The sequence below is a fragment of the Oculina patagonica genome, chromosome 12 (genome assembly GCF_052425735.1).
Source record: "Oculina patagonica isolate OP01 chromosome 12, crgOcupat, whole genome shotgun sequence".
Lineage (NCBI taxonomy): Eukaryota > Metazoa > Cnidaria > Anthozoa > Scleractinia > Oculinidae > Oculina > Oculina patagonica.
In genome coordinates, this window is record NC_135769.1 from 5,444,048 (window position 1) to 5,462,305 (window position 18,258).

Genomic DNA, 18,258 nt, shown 5'->3' on the forward strand with positions numbered 1-18,258 from the left:
AAATATTCCTGCTTGTTTTTAGATCAATAATCTTCGTACCCAAGTTAAGAACACAGAAGAGGAGAACCAGCGCTTAATCAAGGAAGGAAAGTAAGTTTTTGTGTTTGTACATGCTAAAATTCAAGCTTGGCTAGTTTCTTTTGTACACGAGACAAAACTATTGTGTGTACGCGGGCTTTTAACTAGTCGAGGGTATCGAAACGAAATGATGTGCCCTTATTGTGTATTTAAAGTTAAATGTAGCTTCATAACCTTAAATGTTACAATAGAACTTTAAAAACATACCTTAAGAAAGAATGAGACTTTGTAAAAGTCCTTTGTATTTTCCCGTACTGAGCATTCGTTTCTTGCAAACGTTCTCCTCAAGTTGTCACGTGACTTTCCGTGGCGGGAATTTGGCTTGCACCGCCTGCGCAGGCAGATTTTGTGGGGTAGCCCTCGGGGTAGTATGTACGATGTGGAAGAAATACAATTTCTTGTAATTTAAATGCAATTTGTTTTTCTTCAGGAAAATGGCTCCACAAAGAACAGTGGTAAGTCGTGTTATTACAGTACATTTATTTGTTGATTTTGTTATTCTGATTTCTTTCCAGTATTGATCATATAAGAAGATTCATTGTTCCAGCCATAGCTAAATTTGTTGTTAATTTTCTTTTTTTCTTCTTTCATAAACAGAAGAAGACCCTTCCACCAAAGGTGAATTAAATAACATAATCATTAATGTACAAGGCTACGGTTAGCTAAGTACATGTATATGGAAACTTAGTATATAAACGAGAAGGGACCTGGGAACTAGATGCCACCTGTGATAACCTGAAGTGTTCTGTTGAAGGGAACTTAAAAAAATCGAAAGGAGTTTCTTACATTTAGAAAAATTAGGGACTTGTTTTCTAAAAATTGTGTGGGATGTACTTTTGCTTTAATTTCAACGGATTGGACTTTGGTTGGGGTGTAGAATAAAAATTCCCAAAAGTGTTAATACCAACAAACCCTTTTGTTGACGGCTTTCACTTTTGTCTATCTCGTCCAACAGAAAGGAAACTTTGTAAACGTTGTGCGTAAAGCCCAGGCCGCCGCATGGGAGGAGAAATTCATGGCAATGAAGGCAAAGCAGAAAGAATCTAACAAGGTCAGTTTAATAACAAGTTGTTTAATACACTCAACTCATGGAAACGAGTACCATTTTCGGTTGCCTTCGGCATTTTCGCTGAGCGCGCGGTGATCGTCAGAGGTTGCTAGGGCTAGGCAACGAACCTCGTGCTGTTTACTGATTGGTCTATAGGAATCGTGAACTCTTCGGTTTCATTCACGAGGGTTTGCCCAAAATGGTACTTGTTTGCAGTCCACCCGTATTGTAAATGGGTGTTCTGATACTTGCAGGGAGTTCAGAATTCATTCGGGGTTTTCCATGTGAATGAATGCTTGGAAACTTTGCGCGTTTTGTAATTAAGTTCGATCCAATATCAGGGGCAAGTGTAATACCATTTGGGTTTCGCGGTTAGGTCCAATTGCTTTTATCATTGCAGAAAAGAACATTCAATGTGTTTCTCTAACGAAACAAAACCCGAATCAAAACACTTTAGACAAATGATGTAATTTGTTGAAAGCAAGTAGTCGATCACATCACGATATTGTTTCTAACAAGTGCTGATGTTTCACAAACCTTTTTCGCGACTTCATTTACTCGAAACTTCGGAAACACGCGATTTTAAAACCGTCCAACAACAGACTTTACGACGAAGAAGGTCCAATGTGGGAAAAGCCGTCGTGATGGAATTGTGGATCAGGAGAAAATAAAGTGATAAAAAAGGTTCGTTGAACGGGCAAAAAACCTCAGTTTTATGCAAAATATTTCGCGTTTGTAACTTTTACTATAAAATTCGTTTCCTATAAAGACAAAAGTTGAGCTCTTTGTAACTCTGGGTAACGCGTAAATGTTAACACTGTAAATTTTGTCCGTTACAGATGAGCGAAGAACTCATGAGCAAAATGAACCGAGTCAAGCGCACGGACGGCCCTCTGCTCAGCGGACTGAAGAAGGGCAAGAAGGACAAGAAGAAGGATGAAAAAGAGGCCGCCCCAGCCTGGTCAAAGACCCAGCTGAAAAAGGGAGGCAGCAAAGGATGGGAAGAAGGCAAGAAGGAAGGCGAGAAGAAACCCGATTGGTCAGGACGTGTGGCTCTTAAAAAGACCGAGAAAAAGGATGCCGGAGATCTGGGCGACAGCAAGCGACAGGACTGGCGGGATGGCCTGAAGAAAGCTCCCAAAAGCCCTGGTGTCGAGGGAGGCGAGGGTGACCCGGAGTGGAAAGGTGTGAGCCTGCGCACAACCGGCCGTCACGACGAAGATGATTAAACGCAAACTTGTTTAGGATTAGGTAGTCTTGCTACGAAAACAGGTTTTCTTAAAGCATTTTAAAAGCCAATTTTTTCGGCTCTTTTTGTATGAATTTTTTTCTATTATTAAGCCCGTTTAAGCCTTGTAGTTAAACCGAACCCGTAGAAAGTGGCTCAAATGAGCGCAAAAAGGAAGTAAAAGGTGTTTTTTTGGGTAGCTCCCACCCTCTTACCTCCATAACTCTGTACGAAACTAGAATTCTTCTTAAAATGCCACAATGACAAAAAGCACGTGGAATTAGTTAAACCCTTTTAGCCATGTGGCTACCATACAAATTCTCCTAACTTTTCTCCATACAAAATATACAGCACTGGTAAGAAGAATTTGTTTTAGTGCTGATCGAAAGCGAGATTCTCGTATCTACTTTGTGTAATACTGGGTGAAATAGTGAGGAGAATTTATGTGTGGATCACTTTCGCGGCTTGAAGGGTTAACAGTCGGTACGATATGTAGTTTATGGAGTTAAAAGGGTCTTGAATCATTCCTTCAGTTCACTTATAATGCATCACGAACTCATTGCGTTGCCGTGGCTCGATCGATGAGTGCAGTTATAAGAGAGCTGGAGGAAAACCGGAAGTAAGTATGGATAAAACAAATGACGGTTGGAACGGATGCTCAAAGTCAAAAAGTTGTTTTTTAAAGTTGTGTAAGTCATTGTAGTTCTTGTGTAATTTTCTTAGTTTTGCATTTTTATATTGTCTTAAGCGTCATGAGAGTTTTTTAAAGTGAAATATATCCTGTAATCGGGCTGCATTAAATGTCAGAATCATATCGTTTGTATTTTTGTTTATTTTTTCTATAATTCAATAAAGTTCGTTTTGTAGCAAGTCACTGTTGATTGTTTTTGTTGCGTGGTAGTGTTCAGTCGTGTGTGATTTGTCACGCTTTCGCCATTAGAGTGATTTTATTTAACCCGTGGAACAACATCTAACAATTAGTGCTAAATAGTGACAACTAAACAAAAGAAAACAATGGAATAAGCGTCTAATAGTATCTATTTGAGTAGTAACTATTTCACGGTTGAAGTAAAATCACTCTAAGGCTTCACATGCAGTGAAGATTAGCAGTTCGGGATATTCCTAGCCTGAGTATCAGGCTTTTCTAAGGGGTAGGGGGAAAAGGAAGGAGCGCGGACGGAAAGAAAAGCCTGACACAGACGCTTTAATTCCAGTTTTCCATCCCTCACGGCGTGATAAGCGTCAACCAATCAAATTCATTTCCGGTTGTCACTTGCGAAGCCGGACCAAGATATAACTGATAAGACACAATACATCTTGCAACAATATTTATAATGCCGATCCCGGCATCAATAAAATGCAAGTAATCAACGTTTTCACGGAACATATATCTTGTCCTTACACGGCGAAAATTTCGAGAGTTTAAAGCATATCTTACAAATAGAATTGAGCAAAAACAAACTAGCAAAACATGTGGCAAAGAAGTGTGAAACAAACAGGAAACCACGCAGCGCAGACTATTATGCAATGACCTCTAGACATTTCCTTGGCCACAATCTTACGGCTCTATTTAATACATAATGCCTCTAAATAAAACAGTGCCCCTCAGAAAGAAATGAGAAGCAAATTACATCGAAAAACCGAATTTAACACAGAACGGCAAGGGTACAAATGTCACAAACGCAAGCCCGTCACCTTTATTTTGCTAAAACTTCCAGGACGTCGACTTTCCGTTTCACAAGCAGCTTTCGAGGCATAATTTCTGTCCTCTATTACGTCTAATTCTAGGAAAAACTGTAGAGCGCCTTCACGAGCCGTTTAGAAGTCGTGGCCTTCCATAAATACACTGAAATAACGCTGAATAACGTCGAGCGAAGTTTTCGTTCACTGTTCGTTCGCGTGGACATCAGTTCATAGAAGACGCCGTTATGAAATTTTTATTTCCGGCCGGTGGTGTGACGTCAGGGCCCATTGTGAATTACCCAATCAGCGCCACATCCAGAATCTGGATGTTCGACATGATCCAATCAAAGCGTTTGTGTCAGGCCTTCCTCTCCTCTTTCCTTCCCTACCCTTCCCCCCTCCCCTTAGGAAGGCCTGATACTCAGGTTAGGATATTCCTATATTTAAGGACAGGCATGACGTCACGGACCTATTGTTATCGGGGAAAATGGCGGACGAATGCACCTCACTATTATTCAATCGATTGTTTCCAGGCTTTCTCAGCTTCCATTCGGGACTTTTAATGTAAGGAGTGCTTAAAAATGTAGAGATATCCCGAACTGATTACTGGACGCTTCTAGCAGACAAGTGACAAACTTTCGCGCCAAATTAGCAGTAAGGGAAAGCCTGGGTCCAGGTGACTGTTAAACAGTAGATTGTTTTCCTCGAGATACCATCGCGCAAGTTAGCCGGAGGCGCAAATAATCGCAGGAACTTCGCGGTGCGGTCACGCTCGACCCTCGTTCCAAACGTAATTAATAATGTTTTCCCTATGCTTGATTTCCAGCCGTTTCCCAGCCCCTCCTTCCCCCTGAGATTTGAAAATCTAGTTCAGGTTCTCTTAGATTCAATTTCTGCATTCTGGGAGTATTTGTGACGAAAAAGATATTGGCCTGCTGCACCAGTCCCCCTTGGCCATCAAATAAACGGCACGCAATGTATGCAGAAGCGATGACCGTGGTTCCGCAAGGGGTCTTGTATAATTTGTCTCTTTCGTCTACTTTGTATTAGGCTTTTCTAACTGCCCGGGAGTATTTTGCATTTATGAGTTATTCTTGCACTTAGTTCCCAATCCCATTCGGTTCTATCGATCGTTCGATCCGCCGCGCATGCAACAGAACCGGTCGACCGCCTCATGGCATAAAGCGATGCCGTCATGACGTCATCGCTTTAAATGACAAAAATTCCCTTCACCTCTCCTCATAGGATTAATCAGTAGCTTTCTTACGATCGATATTCCGTCTCGATCTGTTTGTAGGGTCCTGAGTGGGCTCGCACTGCCAAGAAACATAAACCAATAAGTTCGATCCTCGGCAGACCGAAAGAGCATTCCGAAGCAAAACCGAAGACTAAACCGAAGCCCGATTGGAAGTCGACCTCTCTACGAAAGAAAGACCCGCCTAAACCCGCAATGACACAATCGGACTATTGGAAAGAGGCGAGGCCAGACTGGGCCAAGGGAAAGAGTCCTATCGAGAAACCCAAAGTACCAGACAAGCCAATTGCAAAAGGAAAGGCAAAGGATTACTGGGAAGAGGCGCGGCCAGACTGGAGCAAAGGAAAAAGCCCTGTGGCGAAGCCAAGTACTGGAGATCTAAAGAAGGTTGAAGAAAAGAAGAAGTATGATTATCCAACGCCAGATTGGGCAACTCGTGTGCGTAGCAAAGATAAGGTGAGATTACCTGACAAAAACAACAATAACAACAACAACAAAACGTTTACTGTGATCGTCCGGGGTCAGGGTAGTGTTGTTAGTGACTGACGTTTCGGCGACTTGACCGCGGTCGGAAGCACGCACGTTCAGCCTAATTTTCACCTTCAGCTAATCTCAAACCCTTATCTTACTCTGTCTGGCGCAAAAAAGTGAAAGGTGAAGTGCCTCCCTTCCGCTTGGCCGTGGGAGATCTGAGTTCTAGCTATATAGATTACCGCTCACCATCAATAGACCTCAATAGTCCTTTTCAGAACTACCCTCATTCGCGGACGATTACACTTCATACGAACTTATCTTTTGGGTTTAAAATCTAGTTCAAACAGACGAAACAAAACAGCGTTAACAACAGCAAAAACAAAAATAATCAATAAAGGAACTGTAACAGTGAAAGCATTGTTTCCTTCGTAATAGAAAGGCTGTCTGGTATGATAAAATCCCTAACTTAGCTGGCGTGTTAGATAATTCAAAGAATCTATTATCAATAACAAAAAATAATTCAATTTAAGAAGTTGGCTGTATGATTGCATCCCTATTTCGTTCCAAGCGCCTCAGATCCTCTGACAACCCTCTACCTTAAAGCCTTAAAGCGCACTGTTATTTTTTATTCATTGACAAAGGGAATATCCACTGCATAAAACATTCCGGTTTAAAAGCTTTTGCTGATTTTTAACTTCTTTGTCCCCTTTTATTAAGGCCTCAGACGAACAAGACGGCAAGAAAAGTCTTTTGAAAGCCGAGTTGGAGAACATGTTTGGGAAACCCAAACCGAAAGTGGTCAGTATTAAATTGTTTTAAAATTTCATGGAGATGGAGCTCCTTACTGAGTGTCGTAAAATGCAAAGCAAAGTTATCACATTTGGCAGTGCAATCGACAGTGCAATCACAATTAGCCATGTTCTAAACGAGCAGGGGACTGGGCACGAACATATTTTCTCTTCGGTACAAACATTCAATATCAATTGAATTGAAAAATGGGGCATGTCATCTGAAAAAGCATCCAAAAATTAGTAATTTCACCGAATTTGATTGTTATTGGTTTAAACCCAAAGGCATGGTATACTTTTAGTATGGATTGGAGGGACAGGCGTCCTCCAATCCATACTAAGCTCTCTTATTTTAAAAGTGTACCATGCCTTTGTGTTTAAACAAATAACCACCAAATTCGTTAAATTTACTAATTTTTCGATGCTCTTTCAGATTACGTGCCCCATTTTCAATTCAATCGATATTGAATATTCGTACCAAGAAAAAAATATGTTCGTACCCAGTCCCCTGCTCGTTTAGAACATGGCCAATAAAAGTAAATGGCCCTTGAGCCGAGGATGCCTAGGGACTAGGCTGTTGTTCAGCTTTTTTAATTTTTTTAAGTCCTTATCAGATCCAACGTTAAAACAAATGTATGACTATCATTAGGGAACATAGTAATTCAAAGTAATTTTTGCAATGTTTTATTTCCCTTTTTGCCCAACAAACAGAAAAGACGCCATTCCTCTGAAGACATGGCGGAAAGTTATCGCGCGAACATACGGTGAGTGAAATCAAGTTCCTTGAATGCGCCTTTTAGTTTAGGAAAAGCACGTATGGTAAAGGTTACTCACCTTAGATCAAAGGTGTGTTGAGCCTAAAACCTGCGTTGGAGCCTATATCCGGTTTCCGTAATATGAAGTGACTTGGAGTATTTCTTCTCCCCTGCATGTAATCATCGTTCATCGTTCAAGGAAGTCGTTTTCTCCTTATGTAGCTTTACTCATCTATAAGATGCGATAACTAAGCAAAATACAGAGAAACAAATGTGCTTGCTGAGTTTCTCTGCCGTCGAGACCCGTACAAAAGCGGATAGAAGGGAATTTGTATTGCCAGTGCTTTCTTTGCTAACGTACTTCAATAATAAATTTTAAATCCTCCGACAGAAAATTTGCCGACCACCGTCTAAGTGTCAGAATGAAAACGAAACATCGACCTTCATCCAATCCCGTCAGGCAGCTGTTGTCACGTGATGATATCAGGAGTGAGCTGTGAGCTACCAACAGGAAACACAAGGCACAATTAACAAACCTAACAACATAACTAGCAAAGCAGCGCAATCAAATTCAGTGCAAGAGAAGATGACTTTATCCTCTTTCAGTAAAAGTAAGCGTGCACCATAACTTGTTTGTGCACGATAAAGCATGAAACAGTTGTTAATTGGTTTGAATCAAACAAACATTCATCCTCGGAGACCCAGGGGCAGTTAGTGGGGCGAGGAAAACGCGAAAATGCGGGTAGAAAATAGCGCGAAACTGCGAGGGAAAAAATCAACATATAAAAGTTGTATTGACTGAAAGTGCCCCTGGGGAAAGAGTCTTACCAGACCAGTTCAAAAAGCTCTCTGAATACTGCCTCCTGATTGGGCAGAAAAATCTTTTGTATTCCCTTTGTATTATTCTGCCCAATCGGCGACCAGCCTGACTACAGTCCTTTTGGTGTGTTCTCACACGAAATATGTACACAAAGCCAGTTCGTTCGCCATATCTGTCTTGCTTGTTCGCCAAGAATTTGCTCGGGAAGGAAAAGTTTCGGCTAGTGCCTCCCCTGGTTGAAAACGTCGAAAGTTTGACGGCCATGCACGCGGAGAAACGGCGGATTCTTCAGATTGTGGTTGATCGCAGGTATCGTAACACTTGCATGCTGTTTGCGAGTTTTAAAAGTTTGTGTGCGATATGCTAGTTGCACTGCTGTAATGGATGCATGTTTTCAGATTTTTTTCTGGGAAGATCAATGACAGCTTAACGCGAAACTTTTCCAAACAAGAGTAATTTTTTTACGAACAAGCCCGGCAGATGTGTCAAGCGGCCGTCTAGCTACGCGTGCAAAACGTGCAGCAGCGATTCCTAAGTTTTTTATAGGTGAGATAATAGAAGATCGATCGCAGCTGGAAGCGAAACTACAACAACAAAAAAAGTTTATTTAAACAATCATATTATTTACAATATTTTTCACCTCTCACAATTAGCCTAGTTATTTGAGGCGGGAGGTGAAGAAGAAAATGAAGAAGAAAAAAAAAATAAACAAAGTTACAAAAAGGTAATACCTTATCTACATTAAAGAAAAGATAGTAATAAGAAAGATAACTTCGAATATCATAGCAATAAATTAAAATAACAATGTGTTTTAAGTTACATTAAGCTAAAGATTTTAGGAAGTCAAAACTATTTCCAAACAAACTTTCAAGACCTTGCATTTTGTAAATTTTTCCGTCGATCGACCGATTAGATACGCGCGCGTGTAATGCGTGCAGCACCAATTGTAGCACTCAAATGACGGTCATATTTCCCGAAGACAAAATGTTCCCAACACTTCACATCCAAGTTGAGGAGGCACTAGCCGAAACTTTTCCTTCCCGAGCAAATTCTTGGCGAACAAGCAAGACAGAAATGGCGAGCGAACTCGCGAACGTGGCTTTGTGTACATATTTCGTGTGAGAACACACCAAAAGGACTGTAGTCAGGCTGGTCGCCGATTGGGCAGAATAATACAAAGGGAATACAAAAGATTTTTCTGCCCAATCAGGAGGCAGTATTCAGAGAGCTTTTTGAACTGGTCTGGTAAGACTCTTTCCCCAGGGGCACTTTCAGTCAATACAAATTTTATATGTTGATTTTTTTCCTCGCAGTTTCGCGCTATTTTCTACCCGCATTTTCGCGTTTCCCTCGCCCCACTAACTGCCCCTGGATCTCCGAGGATGACAAACAATCAACATATCGGTTGATTTCGTCACCGAAGTACGTTGCTAAGCAACATAACATATTCCTGAATGTGATAAATGATCATCGCAGTGAATTTCCAATTTAAGCAATTGGAATAAAGAAGCCTGAAAAAATTCAGGGCTTCAACGGGATCCCGTTGAAGCCCTGAATTTATTCCAATTCCTTAAATTGGAAATTCACTGCGATGATCATTTATCACATTCATATCCATCCACAGTTCATATATGAATCATTTCATATACATTACATCATAACATATTCCTATTGCGTCATGCTGGCGTGACATTATACTCGTCACCAGGCTTCACCGGTTAAGAGACACGATGGGTTTTGGGGACGAAAATGTCACGGAACACGCGTGGTAGCGAGTAATCGTGCTTTTCTGATTAGGAAATTAATTATTGCCAAAAGCGGCACTTGTTTCCCCAACTGATATTGAGACAGTTATTTATTATTTTTACTATTACGTCATTTGACCATATAGGGTCAAAAGAACATGCCATATACAAGAGCTTATTGCAGTGTAGTATCCAGTTGTGGAGGTAAATAACGTGAAAAATGTAATGGGATAATAAATCCATTTATGGTGGTTTTATAAATATAATATTTGTAGACATTAAGGTGAATATATTTGTTTCTTGGTCTCAGTTTTGAGACGCAAGGATGTAAATTTGAGGATTTTCTTGTAAATTTCCGTATAATGTTATAAGTATTTTATTCTGTCCCATTATATTGAGACAGTATAGACTGTAAAAGTTTCAAACGAACGCATTTAACCGGCAAATAGGTTTCGATCGATACAAGTGTTTCGAAAACACTTCAGTGAGCAATGCCAGCACCGTCAGCAAGGTAATGTGCAAACATTTATTTATGACAATAAAATCAGTAAGAAGACACTGACAGCAAGATTTTATTTAAGTTTTAAAGTTTTAAAACGTAAAATGAGCTCCCTCTCCGTTTTAAAGTATAATTCAAGTACATGTATGTACAGTTTTTTTGTCAGATTTGGCGCCCCATATGAAATATAAAAGAGGTAAAGATGTTTCAGATTTGAACTTTCTGGAAATATTGAAGCTGTAAACTATCTACCAAAACACAAAAGAAATATCCCGTCTGCCCTGTATGCTTTATTACAAGAATTGTTACCTTTTTAATCAGATTCTGCGCCCCATATACGCCCCATTTACGTCCCCTAAAAGAGTTAATGATCCGGGTCCAAAAGGAGCAAGGTTGTTTATTACTGGGAAAGATTGAAGCTGTCACCTATCCATCAAGAAACAACCTATTTCTCATAAACTCCGATATATTAATTTCAGTGTATGTTTTATCACAAGTAATAGATCTCTATTTGTCAGATTTGGCGCCCCATATACGTCCCATAAAAAGTTAATGAGCAGTGTTTAAGATTAAGGAAGATTCAGGATTGAAACTGATCACAAACGATAGAGCAGTTTTCAATTGAGTGTCGTAAAACCAAAACCAAAGCAATTACACTGGCCAATCACTAAGGACACAGACAATCCAGTGAACCAATCAAAACTCAAAGCAAATACACGTAGCTGGCACGAAGCGCGGGAAAACGTGCGCGAGCGAGTCACTATTGGTTTTGGTTTTACTCCTGATTGGCTGAGAAAGTGGCGCGAAATTTTTAAGCCAATCACTAAGCGTAGTAATGCAAAACCAAAGCAAACGCAATTAACTTTCGACACTCAAGTGAAAACCGCTCTAAACTAACTAAATTGGTCAAATGGTCAGTAAACGCTGTAACTAAAGGGGAAGTTTCACGGGATTCTTGTGTAATTTCAAAAACAAAGAAACATTTCACTGTTAAAGGAAACTTTTAAATAATGTCCCAGGTTCGTTTATTATAAATTACCATCCAGTCCACTAAAACTGTCGACGAATGTCTCTGTGGCTATGGGTGAAAAGGGTCGAAATGGATTGTTATCGCTTTGTTCTCGTATTTTTCTTTCCAAAATACGCTAGAAACGATCATGATTTGTTCTTTTTTTCAAGAATTCGGTTGATATCTTTCTCTCAGTGTTCTAGGATTACCTCTAAAAGTAGAGGTAATGTACTGGGTGCACAGTTTCGACGTAAAACAATTAAAATCCCCATGATGCTTTCCCTTTCAAGCAACTTGTACTTCCAAACGACTAAGTGCTTACAGCAACTCACGCAGTCACTCACTGCGCCACGTGCAAATACACGTGTAGTGCGCAGATGTGTAGCTGTGCGTGGGTTTAAAGCCAGGAAGATTATATAAGACGCCTTTTTTAAAATTTGTTTTTCGACCTTGTGTCAGCAACATCTGTCATAAAGGTATTACATCCGCTGATTTCACCCCCGTCCACACCTGGTGGTTCGTTACGTGCGTCGCACCCCTCTATTACAACTATTGAAAAGGTTGAACAACGGGATAATGTTCTAAAAGTATACCCTTGTCTCGTTTTTGGTTGGTTTCCTAAATTTACTCCAGACTTGCCAGACTAAAAATATCTAGGCTTTTCATAAACAGACGACGCAGTTAAGCTCAAAACTCTTCCAAAACAATTGCAAAAAAAGCACTAGGTTTCCCCTACAGCTGCAGGAACGTTTCTAGAACGGCTTTTCCTAACGAGGAAGAAGTTAACATTAACGCCTCGTTTTTAATCTTAGCAAAACTGCAGGAAGTGAACATTCTTTTTCATGGAGTTGAGAATCCCCGCCCCTTATCCTCTGTCGAAAAACAGAAAACGAATTCGCCGGGTCACCTTTACATTTCGACTAGTTGAGGCTGAATTGATAATAATATCATTTACACTACTGTTTAACAGTGTTAAATGAACCAGCATTTATTCACCATAAGAAAATTGTGGAAAAAGACTTCAGTTCTTCAATTGTTTAATTATAAATTTGAAGCGCAGTTGTCTTTTTTTTTTAAAAAAAAGCTGCAAATCATGTTGTGTTGAGTTATTTTCTTCGGTGGCAATTTCAGCTTTTTTCGCCGGCGTGATGTATATTTTCAAGTTTGTATTTTACCTTTGCTTTTCTAACCAACTCGTTTCTTAATTTTAACCCTTTAACTTTCAAACGTGTTTAAAAAAAATAATTTATTCTTTGTTATGTCAATATTTTCCCAAGTAGACAAGTGATATGAAGAAAATAGAAAATCACAATGTATTACCAAGTTCTCCCAACTAAAATCCAAAGCAAGATATGGCACTTAATAAGGAGAATTGGCAGTTACACGTTAAGTGTAACCATAGATTTCCAGTTGTTTTATTTTTACAGGTGGGAGAGCATTGCTCGTGAAAAGTATATTTTCAGTTGCAGCAGTTTATTTTGGGAGAGAATAATTGAGAAGCTGGCTAAGCATAGCGGTCAGCTTTAATTTATAAACAAGCCTCAGTGAATTCCGTGTTATTTTTGCAGGCGGAAGACACTGAATTTCGCAACCTTTCGCAACTTTCTTTAAGAGTTCATAAGAGCTTTTAGTTAGCTTTGCTCGTAAGTCTACACGTTTTTCTTATATGATCCTTGTAGCCCTTGTTTTACATAGTGCGTTATTTATTCTGACGGCTTGCAACGGCCAGCCAACTAAAGACACTAAACGGCAAACAGACGAAAAATTGAATTGCAGGAAACTAACTTAAATTTCCATTTTTGGCCTGCTTTTTGCTCTTACTGATCAACATAACTTTGCCTAATTTTATTACATTCTGAAGCCCAATACAGTTGCAATGTTTTCACCCCAGCGCTAATAAAACGCAAAATTAAAATTGTTCAACGTGACTCTATTGGCAGCTAATAATTGTATTTTCATGGCAAAGAATAACTTGTTTAAACATGGTATTTGCATTAGTCAAAGAACGACATCTGTCAGTTTTTGAGATGCATTTCGGTTCACGTGCACGTTTTATTCACGTAAATAAACTTGCTACTACGTGTTCGTTTGGATAAAAATTGTGTTCATTATGAATCGAATTTTGAAATGCAGGTACAGTTAATGAAGACCTACCAATGTACCCTAAAAAGGGTATTACGATGCACTAAATTTTCACCTCATAAAATTGACAAATTCAACAGGCGATACTCGCCGGTCATCGATATGATGATTTCCGCCGAAAAGAATTGTTTTATGCCGCTATTCCGGTGAAAGTCTCCAACGCCTGAAACAGTTGCACTAGTAGATTCGAATCGTGCGTGGTTCACCGTTTTGTTTGATATACGAATACGGGAACTCGTAGTAAAAAATCTTTTTCGTGTCTAATGGAATATGCGCTACTTTTTACAGTGAGAAACGTGAGAAAGACTTCCCAAAATTCAGCCAATTACGACGATCGAACTTTGTTCAATTGCCAATCATGTTCCTGTGTATTCCTGCTCAAAAAAATTGAACATCACGTTCTCATAAAACATCATAGGGCTTTACAAGGGTCTGTTATTTACAATTGTCAATCACTTAGCTGAGGAGCCAATCAGAGAAAAGACACCTGTTCCCAACCTCTTATGGTCGGTTTTAATGAAATGCAGATCCTGTCTCGATCGCCATTTAACACGATGATAAAGCAACGAAACAAAGCCAATTGAAAACGAACGAACCGCCCAGAACAAGAAACAGAATCGACTGTTTTCTGGCAACAAACTGTTTTTTTGTTCTTCTCAATGAAACTGAAGAAAAATGAGCAAGAGAAGATTCGATCCTTTGTTATGGCTGAGGTAGCTTGACGCAAATCCTTCATACGCTGACGTAGATTGGAACAAATGAATTGATTGCCAGTTTCCAAATAGAGCAGAACTGTCGTAAGCGAAGCCTAAAAATAGCCTCGCTTCTTTGGGAACTCGACAATTAAATATGTTCCTATTAAGCGTTAGCTTGCGTGGGTAGAGCCACGATGTTAAATAATGCATGTACTGCTGACTTTGGCGCAGTTACTCGACGAGTTTGATGCTGGTATAAATACAAGATCACATCTATCGCGGTCAGAACGATTCCTATCAGTAGAACAGCAAATAACATGGAGAGCTTTAACGATACCTGTGAGTGTGGCAACGTTTTGCCAGACAAGAAAGTCCAATGGGCCGACAACTTAGAAGAAGTGCGGTATTTTGTGCCTCCGAATCGTCTGCGAAAGAGTTTCAAGAGGAAAATGACCAAGATTAGGCGAAAGGCAAGCGAAATCACGGACAAACCGCTACGAATTATTACGAATATGGGAGAACTGAGTGCGAACGCGGTTCAGAACGGACTTGAGTTTATTCTCAGACACGGTCAAAGTGGCTCGTTTGACGCTGATCGTGTCACATATGAGGATTTGATCAAAGAATGGGACAAAGTCTTCGAAATAAACTCTGCTGGAAACGAAGATACGACTGACGACGACGAAGAAGAGAACCTGAAGTAATATTAAAAGGACAAGCGCTCTGCTAAGCTTTCTTCGACTTCTGAGCGGGACTGATCTGCTATGATGAGTTGCAGTCGACGCTATTTCAATTTTATAGCAGTCCATAAGCAAGTCCGGCAGTAAACTCTAGATCAAGCGATCTCGGCGACCAAGAAAAGTTCTCAAAAGACATTGTATGCCAGCAAAGACCGAAATACACAGAAAGAACAGTAGCTGAACAGTAATTAGGTAATTTTATATGGAGTATAACTATATTTAACATAAACAAGAACGCATTCGGCAAATTTTCACAGCAAGTTGCAAATGCTGTTATTTATAACAAAAAAAAAGATTTTTCCTCTACACTTTTATAAAAGAAAATTTTATTGCCAGCTATGTAATTCACGAAAACGTGATCAGTTTTAGCAACGCAGTGGCAAAGACAATATTTTAATATTGAAGAAAAAGGAGGTTAAAATTGTTTAAATTCGTATTTTTTGAACGTCGTATTTTTGACTATTGTGAACGATATTATGTTAATTTTTAATTAGGAAAAAATAAGGAATAGCTCATTTTATCAATAATACCGCATACGCAGTTTGAATCATAAAACCTTCGTTCTTACAAATTAACGTAAAATTAACTTATTTCACGATCCATTTGAGCTTATATGTCAGAAAAGAAATTACCTACTTTTAAAAGTGAATTTAAATAAAAAAAATTACCAAAACACAACATATGCTGTTTTTTGTTTTTATTTTTTCTTTATATAATCTTTTTGTAGAGAACTACACTCAAGGATGCCGCCTGAATTAAATTAAGAATAGCAGCCGGACATCATAAAAAAGTTGAAATGCGGTCTGTATGTCCGCAAATTATTTTCAATAACTATGTTAATGCACTATTATATAGCTAAATCTTGTAGTCCAATGGCAAGCCTGCGCGGCCGAAATATCGACATGTATTCAAGTTACTGACTGACAAACATTTCTTCTACATGCAAGAAAATATTCTTAGGTATATTTTGCTGATTATTATTTTACCTTCGACAGTTGCCTTTACTTTTCCTTTTTTATGCATTTACGGACAAAACAAAAAGATCAAAAAGAGACGGTGAAAGCGGTTTCAATAAGCAGTGTACGTGCTTTGTTTATGTAAATGTAACAGCAAGAGAACAATTGTGCAATATTAAACAATTTCATTTCTAAAAACAAAATCGAACTGCGCGTTTGAAAATTAATTGAGTTTTACATGTAAATCAAGAATAGGACTTAAACACTGTAAAACACGGACAAAAACCCTAAACTAGACTACTTTAAAACACAGTTGATTTGCTCTGGACGAACCATATATTTATTTTTTTCAGATATCGAGAACGACGCTAGCGTCCCGAAATAAAAAAAAAAATCCCTCTCGCATATACCAATTTAATTACGTTTGAAGAAGATATCACTTTGCTTAGTTGAACCTATTTCAAGAATGATAGCAATCGCATGTATTGGCCGTAACATCAGGCGTAGAATGTTTTGAATCGCGGCTTAGGTCCCCGTACGCTCTTTAACATTTCTCAAGCTTTCGCAATTGCGCGTTCCCTGAACTTCTGGAGGGACAGAAAACATGGATGATCAAAGTCCGGGTTTTTTTTGTTTTTGTTCACTTTATATAGTTGTGCCTCTACGATAATGGTTCCACGACAAAATCAATGAAATTTAAAAAGAATGCAGTTTCAGTTCTCATGTCGTCCGGTGGTTAACGTTGAAGGACGAAGAGAAATTAAAACTCACATTTCAGGCTACGGTTTATTTCGAACCAAGATACATTAATTGCTGCGGGTCAAACACTGACGAGAAACTATAACTAGAAAACTGAAAATATAGGAAACCATCTTTCATGCTCTTAACTGATATAAATGATTTCTTCTTTAATGTCAACCGTCCGAAACACTTAACTGGTTTCTACGTTACCCATGTGTTGACAAACTGGCAGACACGAATAAAAAAAAAATTAAAGTCACTAACTTTAAAATATTGAACCTTTAATAACGTTTTAACACAAGAAAAACATGGAAAACAGGCCAAAACAGTACCGTCTATTGTTGTATTTTTGAAAGCTTTGGCATGGAAATGTAAAAGAAATTTATTCGGAAAAGAACGACAATTTGCTGCTGAAAATATTATTCATTGAAATGAATTAAAACAATGTAAATTTTACAGGCGGAGTTAATTCAGTTATTTAAGAAGTACAATAGTTAAAAACAGAGTGTTTGTGGTCGAACGAATTAACACCTCACAGCAAACATTGGCGATAAAACGGCATTTATTCGGTTTTCATGCAGGAGTACCTAAAGATAGTTCGCTTTTCATGATAAATCTGAATCGAATCGGCCTATATGAGCTTTATTAATCAATTGCTTAGGCCCCGGTTCTGTTTCGGCCCGGCGGATTAGTTCTCACAACATTAAAGAGGGGGCCAAAGGCTTTTTTAATTCAGCAAATAAAGTTTGAAACAACTGAATGCCTTTGAAAACTGAAACGTTAATAGCAATAACTGAAAAACAGGACAAGTTCATAAGAACAGATACTTTCGCTGCGTTAATTTTATTTTCTTATCTTTAACACTTTAATAATTTCAAATTAAAAAGCGATAGATATTCAAGAACCTTCAACAACGTTGAAAACTTCTAGAAGTGTGAAATGCTCAAAGTTGGCATCTGTTGCAGAAAAAGGTGGGTAGAAAAAAATGGCGACTGAACGCGAGTTTGTGTGCTTAGCGTAGGAGGCTGTGAATTCATCAGTACTGAACTCGTTAAACCGTTCATTGTATTGAAGAGCCGTAATTTTGTGAATTGACTCTATTGAGAAAACTACCTCCGCAAATTATTCGGGTCTTTTCGTGGCGGTAATTAGCGATTGTGGACTTTGGTCGACATGAAGCCGAGTATTCACGAAATTTGTTTCCGGCATATGTCGTCAAAGTTCGTCAAACATTCGGAGCCTATTGAAAAAGCTACCTCCGCAAACTACTCTGGGTCTTTTCGTGCTAGTAATTAGGTGTAAGCGCTTAGTGGAGTATTTACGAAATTAGTTATTGTGCAATGAGCCGAGTTTTCACGAACGTTGTTTTCGGCGTTGTCGGCGAAGTTCGTAAAACACTCGAAGCAGCCTATTAAAAAATTACCTTCTCAAAGTACTTGGATCGTTTCGTGGCAGTATAATAAGTAGTATTCCCGATCGTTGTTTTGGATACTGTCGGCGAAGTTCGTAAAACCCTCGGAGAAGCCTTTTGAAAAACTTCTTTTCTTCTGGTATATTGGGTAATTTTGGACTTTGTTCGACATCCGAGCCGATTATTCCCGA

General features: G+C 39.1%; 4 protein-coding genes across 4 annotated transcripts in view; 3 read left to right on the top strand and 1 right to left on the bottom strand.

Annotated features, from left to right (window-relative positions):
• The window catches only part of LOC144631704 (uncharacterized), a 21,411-nt gene extending 21,078 nt beyond the window's left edge, over window positions 1–333 (bottom strand). Inside the window, exon 1 of the mRNA XM_078490213.1 lies at window positions 286–333. The gene's annotated coding sequence lies outside the window, so the exon portion shown is untranslated. The remainder of the gene's footprint in view (window positions 1–285) is intronic.
• The window catches only part of LOC144632536 (uncharacterized), a 10,788-nt gene extending 7,560 nt beyond the window's left edge, over window positions 1–3,228 (top strand). Inside the window, exons 3-7 of the mRNA XM_078491203.1 lie at window positions 23–90; window positions 509–533; window positions 676–696; window positions 1,034–1,129; window positions 1,966–3,228. Of these exons, the coding sequence (XP_078347329.1) occupies window positions 23–90; window positions 509–533; window positions 676–696; window positions 1,034–1,129; window positions 1,966–2,355 (600 nt within the window). The 3' untranslated portion in view covers window positions 2,356–3,228. The remainder of the gene's footprint in view (window positions 1–22; window positions 91–508; window positions 534–675; window positions 697–1,033; window positions 1,130–1,965) is intronic.
• A 2,113-nt stretch (window positions 3,229–5,341) lies between these two features.
• LOC144631877 (uncharacterized) lies at window positions 5,342–10,425 on the top strand. The gene is made up of 4 exons (XM_078490463.1): window positions 5,342–5,748; window positions 6,484–6,564; window positions 7,266–7,318; window positions 7,701–10,425. Exons 1-4 carry the CDS (start codon window positions 5,488–5,490, stop codon window positions 7,807–7,809), a joined length of 504 nt encoding a protein of 167 aa, XP_078346589.1. The 5' UTR covers window positions 5,342–5,487; the 3' UTR covers window positions 7,810–10,425.
• Window positions 10,426–13,954: 3,529 nt separating this feature from the next.
• On the top strand, window positions 13,955–15,632 carry LOC144631888 (uncharacterized). Its single transcript, XM_078490474.1, has one exon. It carries the CDS (start codon window positions 14,537–14,539, stop codon window positions 14,921–14,923), a length of 387 nt encoding a protein of 128 aa, XP_078346600.1. The 5' UTR covers window positions 13,955–14,536; the 3' UTR covers window positions 14,924–15,632.
• The last annotated feature ends 2,626 nt before the right edge of the window (window positions 15,633–18,258 follow it).